The sequence below is a fragment of the Lissotriton helveticus genome, chromosome 12, assembly GCF_964261635.1.
Source record: "Lissotriton helveticus chromosome 12, aLisHel1.1, whole genome shotgun sequence".
Taxonomy (NCBI): domain Eukaryota; kingdom Metazoa; phylum Chordata; class Amphibia; order Caudata; family Salamandridae; genus Lissotriton; species Lissotriton helveticus.
In genome coordinates, this window is record NC_136073.1 from 888838096 (window position 1) to 888857975 (window position 19880).

Below are 19880 nucleotides of genomic sequence, written 5' to 3' on the forward strand. Positions count from 1 at the left end.
AAGCAATAGTATAAAATAATACTGTAAAAACATTGATATGGTTTCTGAGCCATATGATGTTTAAAATGATTAAAATATATTTACATACACATATACATTTGACTAAACGTACTCAACTGGTGTTTCTAAATACGCCTACCCCGTGTACCTGACCTAAGTCTAATGCGTGGGCGGTAATAGAAAGTTACAGTTTAAGTTAAGTTTGTTTTTACCAAGTGAATAACTAAAGAATTCTCTAGGAGGGGTTATTCAGTTCTGTACCTGGAATTTAGGATGAATGAGGAATGGTATCTCTTTCTCTGCTCTCGATATTCCAGGCTGCCTGCGAGGGCTGCCCAGAAGCGCCGGTGCTGGGTCTCTCGGCTTGAGATAGCAGCGCGTCTCTCAGCGCGTCAGGAAGGCGGGGCTGCTGCCTGCGGGGTCTGCTTCTGCTCTCGGCTTCGGCAAGTATGACTGCTCCGTCTTGTCACCACGCGTGTGTTTGCATAGGGCAAGGTCGGCAATATTTATACCTTAAAGGTGCCGAGATTGACGTAAGGATGGACATAGGTACGTCAATAAAGATGTCATACGACTTGCTTGTTAGCACATTCTTTTGCAAAAGTTCTCTGTGAAATCAAAACAATGGCCGCACGGATTTTCCAGGTTGTCATAGGTTTGATTTGTTATGAGAACGTCGTATGCCTTATCAGGGGCTGGAGGAATGTTGCTTGTCTAATTAGATCTCAAGCGTTATGACCTAATCAGATAACACGTTCCTGTGCCGTAGTGTGACTGCGTCAGATAACGGTATCTGCATCATGGGGGATTTCTTGCCTCATGGGCTGACTGTTAGTTAACTAGCTAGGTAGTTTAACCAGAATAGGGTCAGGAATAGGGGGATCGATTCAGAACCTATAGAAATACACGACAGCACCAGAAGACTTGCCATAGAGGAAAATCTCTTACCCGCATTATCAAGGCGCCTGCCCTCTTTATCAGGAGTTGTCAGGGGTGCCGAAGGATTACATGACTTCCTCTGCGCCGCCTGCGATATTACTGAATACGGTTTCGGCTGCCCAATCAAAGATGCCAGACCATCCTCAGGGGCCTAGTACTTCTTTTCCAGGCGTGGCCAAACTGGAATTACCGTAGCTGGGTTTTTTATTGCCTTTAGACCCTCATCCCAGACATGGCTGACAATTGGTATAGACCGGATCACCTTCCTATAGGGTTCTTAAAAATCATAGAGGAAGCACTTTGTTTGCACAGAAGTTATAGGAAGTTTGAACCTACTAGAGGCTCTCTCCATCAACTAGTGAAATCCCCCAATATCCGCTGGGGGAGAGTCCACTGGGTCTGGACTAGGTGACGCTGGGTCCGGGATTACATAATCATCCCATTCCAAACCTTGGTTAGGCCTATTGTCATCATCCTGATCCTCATCCGAGGAAACATCCCGAACCTCCTGGATCACTGGAGGTATACTTGAAACAGGTGTCTGTGGCTGAGAAAACACCTGGGATGGCACTTCCGGAGAAACCATTATTGAAGCCGCTTGAGCAGGTACAGCCTGTACTGCCGGGACAGAGGTAACAGTAGGAGGAGCTTGAGAATACCTGGCCCTATAATTCTGTAACATGCCATGAAGATCTGCCAAGAGGGAAGAAGGAACTGAAACCATCTCCTGGTCTGCGCTCTCTTGACGTCGACAAGACTGCTGGTAGGAGCATTCATGAAGGTACTCGCCCTCAGAATCAGTCTCTTGGCATTTCATCAACAACTGAGAAGGACTATGTGCATAACCGTAAGAGTCCTGATCATCACCATCAGAATCCTCTTCTTCCTCAAGCAACAGTGCGGGAGGCAAGGTGGTAACCCTCCTTGGAGATGTCATATCCGGTGTTATCCTTTTTAAGGAAATTGTAATCCTCTCTGTCGACGAAGACGTCGTAGACGGAACCATCGGTGACGGCGTTGCCTTAGAAAAACTCGTCGACGAGGTCGCCGTCGGAAGATCCATCGTCGACGATGACATGGGCGTCGTCGACACTGCCGTCGACGCTCCTGCCGTCGTTGTAATTTCTCTCGTCGACGACACCACCGCCGTCGCTGTAACCGTCATCGACGCCCCCGTCGACACTGACTGCACCGTCGACGAGCCCGTCGACGGAATAACTTTCTTCACCTGCGATTTAGACGCCTTTGTCGACGGAGTCTTCTGCAGCGTCGTCGACGACTTGGAACCTTTCTCTGACTTCTCAGGTGACAGAGAAGAGGGCTTCTTAAACGCCGTAGCAGATTCCACACCGTGGTGAGGAGAATTGCTAGTACTTCGGCTCTCAGACTTATGGAGGGTCTTTTTTGAGGCCTTAACTGGACGCTCTGAAGAAGGTGAAGGGGAAGCCCTACCCCTTTTGACTGCCCTTCTGGATGATGTTGCAGATGAGGGAAACATCCTTTACAACGAAACTTTTACAACGCACTACCATTACGATGCAACTTTTACAACGCAAACCATTACAACGCATAGCGCTGGGGGGCGCTCTAGGATAGGGAATGTATTTAATATACTATCCAACACCTTCCCTACTATCCACGGGGACTGGAGTTGGAATAGTAAATTAAATAAATCACTATCCAGCGCCTAAAAGCACTATGCGTTGTAATGGTATGCGATGTAAAAACCGCGTTGTAAAGGTAGGCGTTGTAAAAGTATGCGTTGTAACGTCATACATCCTGCAGATGAAGAGTCCTCACTGTCACTTGACAGAGTTTCTTTCCTTGACTTCAATTTCTGGAGCCAAGTAAGGAGGCGACCCTCACGGTCACGGAGGCTCTTCAAAGAGAAGGTGCGGCAGATCTTGCAGTCCGCAGCCTTATGATCGATCAGGGTACAGGCAATAAATGCAGTCCGTATGCCTGTCTTCCACATACAGCCTTTTCTTGCCACAGGTGGAACAATCCTTGAAAAGGGCTTTGTTCTCCTTGTCAGACATTTCTAGATGAAACATCTAACAATTCTGAAGGAAAAATGCTGGAAAAAATCCTCAAATAGAGTTGAGGTGAGCAGAGCTCAAAGGAGACTCACTTAGCACAACGTGCGGTAGAAAATCTGAGGCTCTCTCAGGAGGGTTCTATAGGGTGAGTCTGTTCTGATTGGCTGTTGCTTGGTTTTGGTCTCTTTTGCAAAAAGAGGTGGATATGCTACAAAAGGGAATGAGGCCTAGGCCTTTTTCTTTCTCTTTTGCACCTACTGCTATGTTATTTTGTTACCGAGACACCCATTTCGATGACGGGGAATTATACAAGCTATGGGAATCTATGAAAGTTCCAATACTGGGGCAACCACGAAATATAAAATAAAGCATTGTCCACATATAGCAATATGACATGGTGGACGTTGCCTAGGTGTATACTATACAGCCGCAGTTGGCGTCGGGCCTGAATGGCCAACGGTTCGATCACCAAGGCAAATAGTAGTAGTGACAGTGGGTAACCCTGTCTGGTGTGCCAGCCCCGTGTTCAGGACTCCGATCGGACCCGTCCCACCCAGACTATGGTGACGTGTTCATGTAAAGGAGTTTGATCCCTTCCCGGTAATATGGGCCAAAGCCCACTACTCTGAGAACTTCCAAGAGATATCCCCATTCCATTGTGTTGAATGCCTTGGCAAAATCGATAGAAACCAGAGCTACCACGATCTCCTCCACTAGGGTCTCGTGTAGCATGTGAGTAAGCCGCCGAGGGTCATGTATGTGTTTCTGCCTGAAATGAAGCCACACTGGTCCTCGTGAATTAGGTTGGGCAAATGAGGGGCAGACGATTTGCTAAAAATTTTGAAGTCCAAATTTATTATTGTGATTGACCGATATGCTGCTGGGTTTGACCCATCTCCCCCGGGATTCAGGAGCTTACAGATTTCCCGCTCCCGCATGGTCGGTGGAAGAGAGCCTATCTCTCTGGCCTCATTACAAACCTCAAGTAGGGTAAGAGTCAACTCCGCCTGAAAGGCCTAGTAAGATTCGGCCTGGAAATCTGTCTCTTCCTGGGGTATTCAAGAGTGACAGCATGCACACAGCTGTTCGTAGGTCCTTGAGTGATGGGGGAGCTTCAAGCTCTGCAGTAGCCTTGTCTGAAAACTGTGGGATGAATAAGCCCTTCAGAAACAGGACATACCTGGCCAGTGTAATGGTAGGGTCCGTGGTAAACTTACAAGTCTATTGGGGTGTGACCAGGCTTGGTCCCGACATGGTTCCTGATCTCTTTTAGGACGTCATATGGTCCTGAACTTTGTGATACGTACTAGCTATATGCCTTGAAAAAGTCTTTTGTAAGACGAAATACGTGTCGGCAAGTCGCGGGCTGGGAGTTTATTTATGGAGATAACTGATTTTGGAATAAAAACAAATGAACAGCAAGATGACTACTTGTTCTGGATTTCCTGTTTTGGAAGAGTATTGTTGAGAATGTCCCTAAGCTTAACTAATGGGATTGTACTAACAGACAATCGTAATACAAGTTTATAAAACTTAATAATTGATACTAGGTGTGCTGGTAAAGCCCTACAATTTTTCCCTACTTCAAGTCTTAAAGTAGGTTCTCATCATCATATCAGGTGTTATCACTGTCATCTTGTAGCTGTGAGGTTTCAGGGTCTGAATGTGAGTAAAGGGGGGTTGTCTGTGGTTTTGTTTGAGCTTCTAAGTCCGGAAAACTATTGGCTCTGCTTCTGGTGTTGTGGCAACATTGCAATCCGGGCTGGCGGCATCAGCCGTGGCATTATAGGCAGTGTCGCAGGTGGAGCTGAGTTCTGAGAAGAGCCAGGGTCAGACTGAGTTTGAGCTGAGTTGAGTCGGCATCGAGCACAAACCTGATATCGGTAATTCAACCGGAGTCCGCCTAGGTTCCTGAGAATAAAGGTGCACAAGAGGGATTCAAAGCAGCATCAAATATTTTCTCAAATGCTGTTTTGAGTCTTTGAAGTTGCTGCTTTATCGTCAATGGCCAAGGGAAGTCATGGCAAATTGGAAGCAGAATTGAAATCAGATTTAAATTCAGGAGTCTGGAGGTACTCCGGATGTAGGAAATGACGGTACAACTGGGAGCCGTGCTAGGATCTTTTATGTTTCTTAAATTGTCTTCTCTGAGCTGCAAGACATTAATGACAAGCAGTCATAAAATCGGCCTCGGGAATGGGAAAACATAAGCGCTCTTGATTTAGACGAGACCGGGTCTTCTTTTGGAGTTCTGAAATGGTGAGTTTGGGTTCACTGTCACGGATGGCATTACAGTTCATTGTCGCTCAGCAGGCACACAACATGTTTGGAGCCAAGACACCAGAGACCGACATCGTGCATATCCCTCACCTACATGGATGATGGTAGTTCCTACTGACTCCGGTAATGTTTAGGGGGACATGTCCCTTGCTCACTGGACACTTTTGGAGCAGAAATTTCTGTCAAGTTGCCAGGATCAAAGGAGCTCTGGATCCTTGTCGGAAGGAGAAGAAAGAAAGGAAGGAACTGACTTCAGAGTGTAGAAGAGGTGCAGATAAAGTTGCCTGGTCACATCAGAGGCGGGACTGACCCGACACATAGCTGCATGACGCCACCTACTGACAAGAGTAGGACAGCGATCAAAAATGATCTTTTAACACGAGAGGGGTAGGTATTCGCTTGTGGAAATGCTTCTATTCTAACACAGCAGAACCGTATTCAGGGCATGTCTCTTTATATCAAGCATGTCACCTAAGACCTATCATATAAGTCAAACTACAACCAACACCCTGTTTGAATCCTAAACTCTGAAAAGGGTGCTCAGGGTCCTGATGTAAATCAGAACGTTTTGCAACCCCATCAGGAGCATGAACCATATGATAAATTATACAAATCTAAACTTAAAAAACATAAAATTAACTTATAAATAGATTTCCCCTATAATGTGTCTCTGGAGACAGCACGCACAGCTACTGAATAAAGAACTCTTGAGGGAGGAGAAAGGTTTTCTCTTTGTTAACGTGCTTCTGGAATCCGTTTAGGACTGTCACTGAAGGTCTCAATAAAATAAAGCAAGACAGGTCTCAACGATATGGCAAAGTCAAAGGCTATTCATGGGATAGGCAAGTGGCCCTCCCATGGACAAGCAGACAAGAAGAAAGCATGAAAATATTTGTCTAGTCAAGCAACAATTCAGACTGAGGATCCCCTCAAACTATGTATATAAAAAAAAATTATAACAGCCTCTGAGTAAGGGTTCACACACATCAAGGAATTAGATGCTGTAAAACACCTACAGGAATAAATGTCAAAGTACACCACAGATTAACATTCTAATAATGAAAATCAAAACATGTCCTAGGGTAGCACCAATAGCACTAGAGAACAAAACATAAAAGCATCACAACCAGATAATTATTGAATAATCAAAACATCATTATATAGTCTCATGACGTTCTAATCAATGCAAGATGTGAGTATACATACTGGAAGATGATCAAAATTTGATGCAAACAGAAAATATACACCAATGTCAGGATCAGCTTCCACCATGCCAGGCCACCTGCGGTACAAACACAAAATACAACTTGTGAGCATGATAAATATCAAAAGGTTTACATCAGAATAATTCAAGAGCTTTTTCTCTGACACCCCCATGTCCCCCAGGCAAAATGTTTTAAAGTTGGGCACTCCTCAAAAACTTTATGTAAAGAATTGGGGGAGCAGTAGTGGCAGGGCTGAATGCAGGGATGGGGCTTATGATAATTTGAGATCATTTCAAGGGTACCTTTTCTGTAGCTCAGGTTCCACACAACGTGAGGCTTATAAAAGATAAAATACATCATACAAAAGAACGTTTTGTGAGCACCTCACACTCCTCAGCTTCAATACAACTGCACCTGCTACATTAAAAATAGCTGCAGCTCTCGGCAGCAGGCTGTCTCTTTCATCCATTCCCCATCATACCTGGCCAATACTACCATCATGAAACAGACTTTCAGTCCCATTCAGAAAAAATTAGCTCCCACGTGTTGCCCCACTCATAGCAGTAAGGGTGGCCTTGTCACTAATGCTAGCAAAGAAAGTGAGATCCCTTACCTTTTCTGTAAAGTAAGTAAAGTGCATTCAGGATGCAGTGGTCCTTCACTCCTATGCCTGAGAGCCAAAACAGGTTGGTTGCATCTATGTGCGATAAAGGGGGAAAAGCCCCACATCATACCCCATACTGCCAGGGCCCTGTTGCCAGTACAGCAAGGGTGATCTGGTTCCAAATGCTAACAAGACTAATAGGCCCCATCACCGTTTTTCCTAGTAAGACAGCTATAATTCGGGTGCATTGGCCTCTTATGCCAATGGCCCCAGCGCCACTGCACCTACTGCCTGAATGAAGGCGATGGTCCTTTAAAAAAAGGAGCCAACAAGAACACGTGTCTGGGGAAGCTTTTCCTGTCCATTTATGAACGAATACATTATTTCCCACATAGCACCCCATTCTCTGGTTCATCTTTGTGACGCTATCCATGAATCTCACTCTCTTTCTCCAGGGATACTACATTGAGGCCACAGGGGTATGGACGATCAGGGTTCAGCATCAGAATACAACCCTGCAGGTGTACTTATTCTCACCTGGAAGGACACCTTCTTGTTAACAAATGTCGGAGAGGGCGGGATCTCTGGAGACTAATGCGCCCAAGCTTTTTTAATTTTACAAAAACAGCTTCCATCTTTTTGTTGTTAAAAATCAACTGTCCACGGAATAGGTAATGTGAACCTTGAGGTGACTCTGGGTGAAAGTGAAGCAGGTATGAGTTTTCTTGTGCTGTAAAGGGGCATAGGGCTAAAATCAGAAAGATCTTCTCACCAGGATGCCTGCTACCTGAAAGAAGAAAACAAGTTACTTACCTGTAACTGTACTTCTCCAGTATTGGAAGCAGTCATAGATGTACATGCCTGAATCATTCCCCGTCGTTGAGATGGAAGTCCCCGGTATATAAAAAAGCAATGCTTAGATACATACCAAACTGAAGAGAGGCCTAGGCCCATTTCCATTTTGCAACCCATAACTCTTATTATGTAAAAAAGCCCAAAATTGTACCTGAACCAATCAGAAACCTCTAACCCTCGAGAACACTCCTGAGAGAACCTTTTGCCCCTCAGATTTTCTAGCACTTGTGCCTAGGTTATCTTTTGTGCCAAAAATCCAAAGGTGAGCCTCTCAGGGGAGGAGGGTGGGTTGCATGTGAATCTATGAAAGCTTCCAATACTGGAGAACTACAGTTACAGTAACTTGTTTTCCTACTTCAGTATTGGAGCTTTCATAGATTCACATGCCTAAATCAGAATAGCAAGCAGTAAACTACCACATTTTATTGTGCAGAAAAAACTGACATTAGGCAGCATATGGATTGAAAAAAAACTGCACGTTATCTACATGCAAACTTGTAGATGTCTTCCAACATCGAGATCACGTTTAACATTGAGATAATAAAATATATAACACTCTTAAAATGTGACATGAAAAAGCACAACAATAAAATATGAATATGCTATACATAAACGAAGAAGGGATGAAAAAGAGGGCTCACCTTCACTGGAAAAGGTTTCTCAGCACCGCTTGTCCCACTGCCACATCCTTCTCAGCGGCTGCATCCAGGCAGTAATGTCTGGTGAAGGTGTGCGTACTCTTCCAGGTAGCCGCCCTGCAGATATCCTAGACAGGCACCCCAGCAAACAAAGCAGTGGAAGGGGACACTGCTCTTGTAGAATGAGCACAAACCTGTGCGTTCAACGGCTTCCCCGCTGCTTGATGACAATATTGTATCGCTCTGGAAATCCATCGGGCAATACCTTTTTTGGATGCAGGAAAACCTGTCCTAGGTGCACTAAAAGATACAAACAGTTGCAAAGACTTTCGGAAAGGTTTTGTCTTTTGTAAATTAAACTTGAGACAGCGCTGTACATGTTATGGTATAAAGTACTTAACAAGCGCACATTCACCGAACGGTTTCTTGGCGTTGGAGTGGAAGAAATGCAGCATCAGAGGGGAAGACTAATTTTCATATGCCTGGAAAACAACCATGTCTTCAGCTGTTTTCTGAAAGGTGCATAGGAGGTGACTGACCTCAGCTCCACAGGGAGCGAGTTTCAGAACTGAGGGGCTAAGACTGCAAAACGGGAGACACCCTGTTTCTTATGTTTAAAAGTAGGAGTGACTAATAGGTTCAGATGGGAAGATCATAGATTATGAGTGGGGGAACAGCGTAGAATCTTAGACGAGATGAAGGCTGGGCTATTGCGGTAAAGTGCTTTGAAAATCGTGCATCCCATCTTAAACAAGCCACGCATAGCCACAGAGAGCCAACGGAGGCTTTTCATCAGTGGTCTAACACGGTGCCATTTAGGTTGGTGAAAAACCAGTCTTGTGGCCTGATTCTGGACTAGCTGGAGGTGTCTAAGTTGATAAGCCGGGATTCCTACATAGAGTGAATTGGCGTAGTTCAGTCGGGAGATAACCAAGGGCAAGATCACTAAGGTCAGAGCTTCCCGGGACAGGAATCTGCTGATCTTCTTGATTCTGCGCAGTGTCGAAAAACCCACCAGAAACCACCGAGCTGATCTGGGTCTTCATGGGTAGGTCATTGCTTAAATCTATACCCAAACTCTTGGCTGAGCTAACAGGAAAAGTAGGGTTGCCCAGGTTAGAAGGCCAAAAGTTGGAGTTCCAAGGATTAGCAAGTCCTCCAGTAAGGATAAGCTCGGTTTTATCAGGGTTGAGTTTCAATTGATTTTTGTTCATCAAGTGAGTGAAGAGCTCTTTCCGCCGCTGTAGTTGGTTGAGGAAAAAATGTTTTAAGAATTAGTGGCTCATTCAAATGAAAGTCTGAAGGCACCTTGGGTATGAATTTCGTATTGATCCTGAGTACAATCCGGTCCTCCTTAAACTGTAAGAAAGGTTCTTGTATAGTGAAAGTCTGTAACTCCCCAACTCTCCTGGCCGAAGTGAGTACTATGAGAAGAGCTACCTTCCACGATAGGAATTTGAGATCCACCCTGTGAACGTGCTCAAAGGGCTGCTTCATTAATTGAGATATTACAATGTTCAGCTGCCAGAGAGGTGGTGGAGGTTTTACTGGAGGGAAGGTTCGAAATAACCCCTTCATGAATTGTTTGATGATTCTAGCCGACCACAAAGATGGTCCTGAGAAAGTTCTTCTGTAACGTTATATAGCGGCCAGATGCACCTTAATAGAAGCATAAACTAACCCAGATTTTGCTAAGAGCAGAATATATGGGATACTTTCATGAGCTGCAGACCTCAGGGGATGAATATTACCTTCTTAGCACCATATACAAAACCTCTTCCATTTCATCCTGTATGTTTTGTTTGTACTCTCCACTCTGGCATTTGACAATATATCTCTGCATTACAATGGAATATTTAGATGTTGAGATTCACAGTGTTCAGGAGCCAGGCCGCTAAACGAAGTGAATTCAGATCCGGATGAAGGACTTGTCCCTGGGACATCGTCAGGGGGAAGGTATTGGTTGAAGGCGAATCGGGTGAACCTCGACAGTAGAAGCAGCTCCGTGAACCAATGCTGCCTGGGCCACCAAGGGCTATCAGGATCATTAGGCACGGTTCCTTTTTGATCTTTGTCAGAATGCATGGCAGGAGGGGAATTGGAGGAAAGGCATAGGCAAAGACGCCTGACCATGCCATCAAAAACGCATTCCCCAAGACCCCAGTTAGTGAAGCCAGCGTGGAAAGAACTGGCATTTTTTGTTCTGAGCTGTCGCAAAGAGGTCCACTGACGGTTCTCCCCATCTTAGGAAGATGTCTTTTAGGATATCTTTATTGATTTCCCACTCATGGCAAGTGAATTTTAGCCTGCTCAGAGTGTCCGCGTTCACATTCTGATCTCCTGGAAGATGTTCCACTTTTATTGAAACTCCATTTTGAACAGCCCATTCCCATATTTCTGGGCTTCCTGAGACAGGGAGAGTGATCCTGTACCTCCCTGTTTGTTGAGATAATGCATTGCTGTTGTGTTGTCTGTCCTGCTCAGTACAGCAAATCCTTGTATTCTCGGCAGGAAAGCCAGCAATGCTAATCCCACTGCTCTGAGTTCTAATAAATTGATGTGAAGTTGCTGTTCCTGTAACTTCCAACAACCATTGACATGGAGGTCTTGAAGAAAGGCTCCCCAACCTTCCAGGGATGCATCAGTGGTAATCATCAGCGGAGTTTGCTCGGTAAGAAAGGAAAGACCCACTGAAATATTTTGTTTTTGGGTCCACCACGCTACTGCTTGTACCATAGCCGGTGTGATCTACACAATGACGTTAATCCCTCTGCTTCAAGACACTGCCGATCCAGTTGTTCCTGCAAAGGACGCATTTTTAATCGGCTGAAAGAAACGAGGGGAATGCAAGAGAACATCGTTCCTAGCAGTGACTTGTAACGGCGTACTGAAAGACACTTTCTTTTTGCAAACGCCTGGGAAAGAGATATTAGCCTCAGTTGTCTCTCCATGGAGGGAAAAACCTTGTTTACTGTGGTGTCCAGAATCGCCCCCAAGAACGTGATGTTCTTTGCGGGATGACTTCATAGTATTCAGAGTCAGACCCAGCTCGGCAAACAATTCCACGCATGCCGCTGTCGACGATTGGCAGATGTTTGTGAAGGTGCTTTGACTAACCCGTCGTTCAGGTAGGGAAACACCTGGTGTTGTTGTTTCCTCAGGAAAGCTGCCACTGGAGCCAGACATTTTGTAAAAATTCCTGGGGCTGATTTGAGGCCAAATGGCAGTACCTTGAACTGGTAATGGTCTCCGGCTACCGCAAACCGAAGATACTGCCTGTGGGAAGGATGAATGGGGATGTGGAAATATGCATCCTGTAGGTCTAAGGTGGTCATATGATCCCCTTAGTTTAAGAGTCGCAGAATGTCTGGGAGGGAAACCAACTGGAAAGATTGCTCCTTGAGATAAGTATTTAGAGATCTCAGGTCCAGAATAGTACACCATTGAAGAATATTCTTTCGGACTAAGAACAAACAGGAATAAAATCCCCTTCTTCTCTGGGAGATCGGCACAGGTTCTATTGCTCCCTTTCGGAGCATTGCCCGAATCTCCAGACGCATCGGATGTAGATGCTTGATCCCTTGACGTATTACAAAAAACAGGGGTCCCTAGTAGTTCAGGGATCTTTCGCAAAAATGATAGACATACGCTCAATAGTATGTATGACCTTTGTCCAGCCGGACAGGAATTTTAATTAAAGTGATAAGCAAGAATAAAGAGGATTTTTTACACAGTGGGTGCAGCCAGCAACCCACAGGGGACAAGACAAAACAAGGGGATGGGGTTAGAACGAACAAGGCGGTCTGTATACTAGTAGTTCAGTGAACAGACAAAAATACATTTTAGAAGCATCATTGTATACAATTTATACTTTTCATTTTACATATGACGCTAAAATGTCGACGACGTTTCGATGCCTATTGTGAAATGAGTGGCATCATCTTCAGGACAGAGAATAAAAAAGCTTGTCTTGAAAATCTTTAGGCAATTTTTGGCCTACACATATATTTATACATACAAATTTTCGGAAAAAAGGGGGAGGAAAAATGAAAACAAGGGTAAGTACTAGCATTAGCATGTAACATATCTGACCATCCAAAACAAAAGTGTGTTTTCCATGTGCAACAGATGGCAATTAAAATCAAGTGAAGTCACATGCGATTTCCGGCGCAGTGGGGGGACTGGTGGGGGCGTTGCATGAAATAAAATGAACGAATTGTTTTACAGTTACTGTGCCTAAGTATATACAAGAGAAGCACGTGAAGTGAAATGACGCGGTTTAGGATCATGGCGTTTCATGCCGTCAGTGCCGGGCGGGTCTGTAATGCGCAAATACGTCTCACTGCATTGAAATGAAAGGTGACGTGCAGGTTGATTTGGGGCCATTGTTTTCTGGACACTGTGCACGGATGGGGCGGGCACCCGGGCAAGCTTATTTAAGATTCCGCGGTGAGGTCTCGAGTGAGATAAACATGCTGCGCAGTAGTGAACAGACGGTTGAATGACATGCTTATCGTACGAATTACCAGATTTAGGTCCAAACATTGTTTATTTCCAGGGGGCGGTGCCCAATATCAAGGGACATATGGTGGAGTACTCAATTATCTGAGCATTTTCCTGCCAAAAAGCGGGTAGAGAGGGGTAAATACGAGGGTTAAAGTGAAAATTGAATCGCATAATAAGTACACGCAATATAATTACCAAACCAGAATCCTTCAGGCGAACGGTTCACCCGTCGACAACACTACCAATGGTAGACGGTAGCCAAATTCCTGTTCCCCAAAATTATGAAATGTTACCAATTTTTAATCTTGCCTCACATGAGCTTTCGGGTAATGAATTGTCATTACTCACAAAAGGTCTTTCATTTGTCCCAACTATTCGCCCTAACTTCATTGATGCTCAAACCGAGCTCTTAAGATTTTTCAGAAAGATCAGACTTCACAGTTTTTTTTCTGTTGAACCCTACCCCCATGAAGCATTCGAACACTCCTTTCAAACCACCATCGAAATTTTCACCTACCGGCAGCATGGTCCCCCCGGAAATACCAACCTTTGAGAAACTTGTTCTCAACCACCTTGCCGCTTTAGAAAAACAAAAATCATTTATTCCGTACAATATCACAATTGAAGAAAAGAAAGCCCTGACCACCTTGAAAAATAACCCCTCCATTGTAATAAAACCAGCTGACAAGGGAGGGGGTATTGTGATTCAGGAGATGGATAACTATAAAAATGAGATCCATCGCCAACTCGCTAATACCGAACACTACTGCAAACTACCACGTAATCCCACAGAAGAAATACAGAAACTGATTTCCGAGGTTACCAATGATGCCCTAGAACAGGGATACCTTTCCAAGAAGGAACATGAGTTCCTTAATACTAAGGCTCCCCGGGTACCAGTTATCTACTGCTTACCCAAGATTCACAAGAATTGTGAATCTCCACCTGGTCGCCCAATAGTCTCGGGGTGCGGATCTGTCCTGGAGCCCCTCGGGCACTATATTGACTATTTTATCAAACCATTTGTCCCTGAGACCCTGTGTTATATCAGAGACAGCATGTCAATGATTAATATGGTTGAGGAATACCCGTTTGATCCCACATCCAGCACCATGTGCACGCTGGATGTGGAATCTTTATATACCAACATTCCACAATACGAATCACTACACGTGATTGAAAAAGTTCTCAACACACACCCGCGCCCACACAATGTTCCGTCTCTATTTATCCTCCAATTATTGGAGATTTGCCTTACCAAAAATTTCTTTCTCTTCAAGGGACAGTTCTATGGATGAATGAAATGAATGAAAATTGCATTTGTATAGCGCTAAACTACCCGGAGGCCTCGCAGCGCTTGTGACTGAATACTCAACGCGAGCCTCGGGCAGTTCAGCAGATTTTACTATACAGGTGCGTTTTCAGAGCTTTCCTGAAGGACATGTGGTTAGTGTTACCTCGGAGAGATAAAGGGAGGGTGTTCCAGAGCTTACCAGCGGTATGGGAGAAGGAGCGGCCGCCCCAGCGGGCTTTCCTGACTCTGGTGAGGGTGGCCAGCTGGAGGGTGCAGGAACGGAGGGAGCGGGACGGGACGTAGGGTGTAGCCAGAGGATGAAGAATTACGGGACCTGTACGATGAAAGACTTTGTGTAAGATACACATAGCCTTAAATTGTACTCTTGCTCCTATAGGGAGCCAGTGGAGCTCCTTTAGGGCATTCCTCGCTGACTGCCAGCGGGGGAGGTTATAGAGTAGACGGGCCGCACTGTTTTGTGTCACTTGGAGTTTCTGAGTGACGGAAATCGGAGCTCCTATATAAAGAGCATTTCCGTAGTCCAGGCGGGAGAGTATGAGGGCCTGGACCAGAACCCTCCTTGCCTGAAATGGGAGCAGGGGGAGCACCTTCCGCAACATCCTCATAATCCCAAAGCAAGTGGCGGCGGTCTTAGTTGCTTAGTTGGACAGGTACGCGGTACATCTATGGGGGCTATTTTTGCCCCCAACCTGGCAATTCTGTACATGGATAATCTAGAGACATCCTGTATATTGACCGAATCAAATCCTTTCCACAGTGGCATTGCCCTGTGGAAACGATACATTGATGATATCTTTATGATATGGAGCGAATCATTCGAATCGATAACACACCTATTACATTGGCTAAACAACAACAGTAACGGCTTGAAATACACACTGGCCACGAGCAAAGATTCGATACCCTTCCTGGACTTAGAAATCAAACACACAGAGGGCCGCTTGACCACCAGCCTCCACAGAAAACCCACTGAACGAAACACCTTGCTGAACTATAGCAGTCACCATCCCCGGGCCCTCAGAGACTCGCTCCCATTCTCGCAATTCCTCCGCATACGCAGAAACTGCTATTTTAAACAGGACTATTTCTCTGAGGCCAGAACCCTGAGCAACAAGCTCAGAAATAGGGGATACCCGCGAAAGCTAGTACGGCGTTCTCTCAAAAGGGCTTGGTACTGCCCCAGAGAAACCTTGCTAGAACCAAAACAAAAGAAAAATCAGGATAGACTTGTGTGCGTGACCACCTTCACCCCAGCTTCCAATGCCATAAGGAAAAGTGTCCTTAAACACTGGCCTGTGTTAAACGCAGGTACATTAAATCTGGAGCACCCTATTTTTGCCTTCAAGCGAACAAAAAACGTAAAAGATCACTTGGTAAGGGCATCCCTACCACAACCTAACCTAAAAACTACAATCAACGATGCATGCGGTTTACCGGCACTAACAGGCCATGTTAAATGCGGTAGCTGTGTAGTATGTGACTTTACCATTGAAGGAAAAACATTTACCTACGGCACAATCACCTTTGAGAGAAAGCACTTCACTAATTGTAATTCTTCCAATGTAGTGTATGCCATATTTTGTCCATGTTTGTTGATATATGTCGGTCAAACTAGCCAAAAGGTAAAGTTGCGCATCGGACAACACCGAAGCAGAATCCGATGCAACACCCCTAATGCTCCCCTCGTTGAACATTTTAAGGACAAAGGACATACTGAAAATGACTTAACTTGGACAATCATCACCATGGTAAAACCACCACCTCGGGGAGCAGATGTATCGCAATTATTGAATAAGGAGGAACTTCATTGGATATTGCGTACCAATAGTATCCATACAGGACTTAATCGCCTTGAAGATTGGGCATCCCTCCTGTGATCAAATGAATCCTTGAACAATTTTATCGTAATCCTTACTTCCTTCAGGCCTACACAAATGTCTCTTGATTTTATTTTGTGCATCTTTGTAAATACGTAACCATGTAAATATTCTGCATAATATAAATGTCACTTAAACTCACCACTTACCCACACCAAAATGTCCCCCACACTGTCCGAAACCCACGCCAATATGGCCACCTTGCTGACCATGCTGAGTCCCTTGTCTATTTCCAAACACCACATGCTGAGTCCCTTGTCTATTTCCAAACACCACTTTATCTTCACTTCACCCACGAGCACTCCAGCGATCCCCGCCCATCTGAGCCCAGAATTGCCATCGAGCAACCCAACCAGGAAGTAAGTACTCGGTAGCTCTCTCGCCTCTTCCTGAAACTTTAAAACCCTTCAGTAGCTGTAACTGTAATATAAATTAATTTCAACTATTTTCCCTAGTGAGACACGATCGGTCCGGTCTCCTATGAAGAGGCTTTCTTGCCCTGGTTTGGTAATTATATTGCGTGTACTTAATATGCGATTCAATTTTCACTTTAACCCTCGTATTTACCCCTCTCTACCCGCTTTTTGGCAGGAAAATGCTCACATAATTGAGTACCCCACCATATGTCCCTTGATATTGGGCACCGCCCCCTGGAAATAAACAATGTTTGGACCTAAATCTGGTAATTCGTACGATAAGCATGTCATTTAACCGTCTGTTCACTACTGCGCAGCATGTTTATCTCACTCGAGACCTCACCGCGGAATCTTAAATAAGCTTGCCCGGGTGCCCGCCCCATCCGTGCACAGTGTCCAGAAAACAATGGCCCCAAATCAACCTGCACGTCACCTTTCATTTCAATGCAGTGAGACGTATTTGCGCATTACAGACCCGCCCGGCACTGACGGCGTGAAACGCCATGATCCTAAACCGCGTCATTTCACTTCACGTGCTTCTCTTGTATATACTTAGGCACAGTAACTGTAAAACAATTCGTTCATTTTATTTCATGCAACGCCCCCACCAGTCCCCCCACTGCGCCGGAAATCGCATGTGACTTCACTTGATTTTAATTGCCATCTGTTGCACATGGAAAACACACTTTTGTTTTGGATGGTCAGATATGTTACATGCTAATGCTAGTACTTACCCTTGTTTTCATTTTTCCTCCCCCTTTTTTCCGAAAATTTATATGTATAAATATATGTGTAGGCCAAAAATTGCCTAAAGATTTTCAAGACAAGCTTTTTTATTCTCTGTCCTGAAGATGATGCCACTCATTTCACAATAGGCATCGAAACGTCGTCGACATTTTAGCGTCATATGTAAAATGAAAAGTATAAATTGTATACAATGATGCTTCTAAAATGTATTTTTGTCTGTTCACTGAACTACTAGTATACAGACCGCCTTGTTCGTTCTAACCCCATCCCCTTGTTTTGTCTTGTCCCCTGTGGGTTGCTGGCTGCACCCACTGTGTAAAAAATCCTCTTTATTCTTGCTTATCACTTTAATTAAAATTCCTGTCCGGCTGGACAAAGGTCATACATACTATTGAGCGTATGTCTATCATTTTTGCGAAAGATCCCTGAACTACTAGGGACCCCTGTTTTTTGTAATACGTTACTGCCCAAGGTCCCTAGTGCTATACCTTTGGGTTCCCTTGTTTTGTATAAAATGATCCCTTGACGTGTCGGAGGAGTACAAGGGGGGATTTGTAGGAACTCTAGAGTATGTCCAAAATGTATTATATTGAGGACCAATCGGTCCGTAGTTATTTTTTGCCAATGATGAAGATGAGAAGAAATTCTTCCACCCAGGGGAACTTGTGGAAGGAGAGGGATATATGTAGCCGGATCCTGAAGGTTGTCTTCTGGAGTTGTCCTTTCCTTGACAACCTCCTTTTCGTCTAAGGGCAGATTTTGGATAGTGCCCTGCCTGTCGTTGACTATACTGTTGACGGTACGACTGAGAAGATGTTGAGTAAGAGGGGTATCTGCCCTGTTGGTATCCTCCTCTGTATGATGTTTGGCCTCTACCCCATGCCCCTCGAAAGGGCACCTTCCGTCCGGTACTGTAGCGTTCCTAGGGCCTTTGCGATAGCTCTATCCTTCTTGATACTTTGTAGCGCACCATCCACATGTTTCCCAAAAAAGTCTTCCCCATCGAAGGGAAGATACAAGATTTTATTTTGGATCTCCGGTCTAAAACCTGATGCTCTCAGCCATCCCTGACTGCGTAATTTCCATCGCGCAATCAATGACTTCAGCCGAAACCCTTGCTCACTCCTGAAGGATCTTCTGGACCTCTTGTCTAGTATCCTCAGGGATCAAGTCTACGTAAGGTGTCAGGTCACACCACATTTGCGTATCGTACCTGCCCAGAACGGCAAGGGCATTCGCAGATTTCACTAGAAGAGCAAACATGGAAGTAAACTTATTTCCTGCATTATCTAAGCGCCTACACTCTCTGTCTGGAGGCGTTGTAATAGGAGCAGACAGATTTTTTGATTTCTTTTGAGCCACCTGGATATAAGAGAGTCTGGGTTGGGATGGCCCACTAAACAAGCAGGAGCATCCAAAGGAGCTTTATATTTCTTCTCCAGTCTGGTGAGCACCGATATGACTGTCGCCGGTGTCTTCATGACCTTCAGGTTTCCTTCCCAAACATGGCTAGCGATCGGAATAGCACAAACTGATTTCTGGTATGGCTCCTTGAAATGATACAAGAAACACTTCGTCTGGGTAGTTGACATCGGAAGTTCAAACCTCTTCACAGCTCTTTCCACCAAATCATGGAACCCGCCGATGTCCTTCGGCGGAGAATAAATAGGCACTGGAGAGGGAGAGAAAGGCGATAGAATAAGGTAATCATCCCATTCCTTGTTAGGGTCTGTTATCTCTCCCTCCTCTTGGTCATCATCCGTGGTAACTGAATCCTGTTGAGGCATTGGCTGTGGTGATCTAGGCAAGGGCTCTGGCAGTACCTCCCGGCTTCTAACTGGAGTAGTAGGAATGGAGCGTGGGAGCGGAGCAGCTAACAGCACCCCTTGAGAGGATGGAGTTGTTGGAAACCTCTTTCTGTAGTCCGCCAGCATAAACTGCAGATCCATCATTAAGGAAGATGGCATGTCAACCATGTCCTCCTGGTAGCCCTGGGAGTAATGTTGTTAGAGAGGATATTGATACTCTCCGTACTCCTCCTCAAAGTCATCCTCCTGGCACTTTACATGCAATTGTGAGGGGCTACTTGCGTAGCCAAAGGGGCATTCATCCTCCTCCTCCTCTGAATCCTGCTCTTCTAGCAGGTGTGATGGCATAAGAGGTGTAATCTTGCTTGGTGAGGTGATTTCTGACGTAATCCTCCTCTTCCTTGCAACTATCAGCTTATCTGGTGTTTTTTTCTCTCGTTGATGAGCCCGTCGACAAGATCGCCGACGACACCATCGTCGCCGATGCAGCCATCAACACCAACCGCAATGCCTTATCCGTCGTCGACGTAGTTACCGTCGTCATCGTTGCCGACGAAGATCTCGTCGTTGTCAATTCCGTCATCGATGAAATCGTCGTCGTCGACGCCGTTGTTGACGCTATCGGCGTCGAAACCATCGTTGATGGTGACG

The 19880-nt window shown here is 45.2% G+C and overlaps 1 protein-coding gene across 13 annotated transcripts in view; it reads right to left on the minus strand.

The window, feature by feature from the left end:
• ZCWPW1 (zinc finger CW-type and PWWP domain containing 1) overlaps positions 1-19880 on the minus strand; it is a 1771049-nt gene that overhangs the window by 753528 nt on the left and 997641 nt on the right. For all 13 annotated transcript variants that reach the window (XM_078668572.1, XM_078668568.1, XM_078668570.1 and 10 more), the window contains one exon: positions 6465-6540. In XM_078668572.1, coding sequence (XP_078524698.1) covers positions 6465-6540 — 76 coding nt within the window. The remainder of the gene's footprint in view (positions 1-6464; positions 6541-19880) is intronic.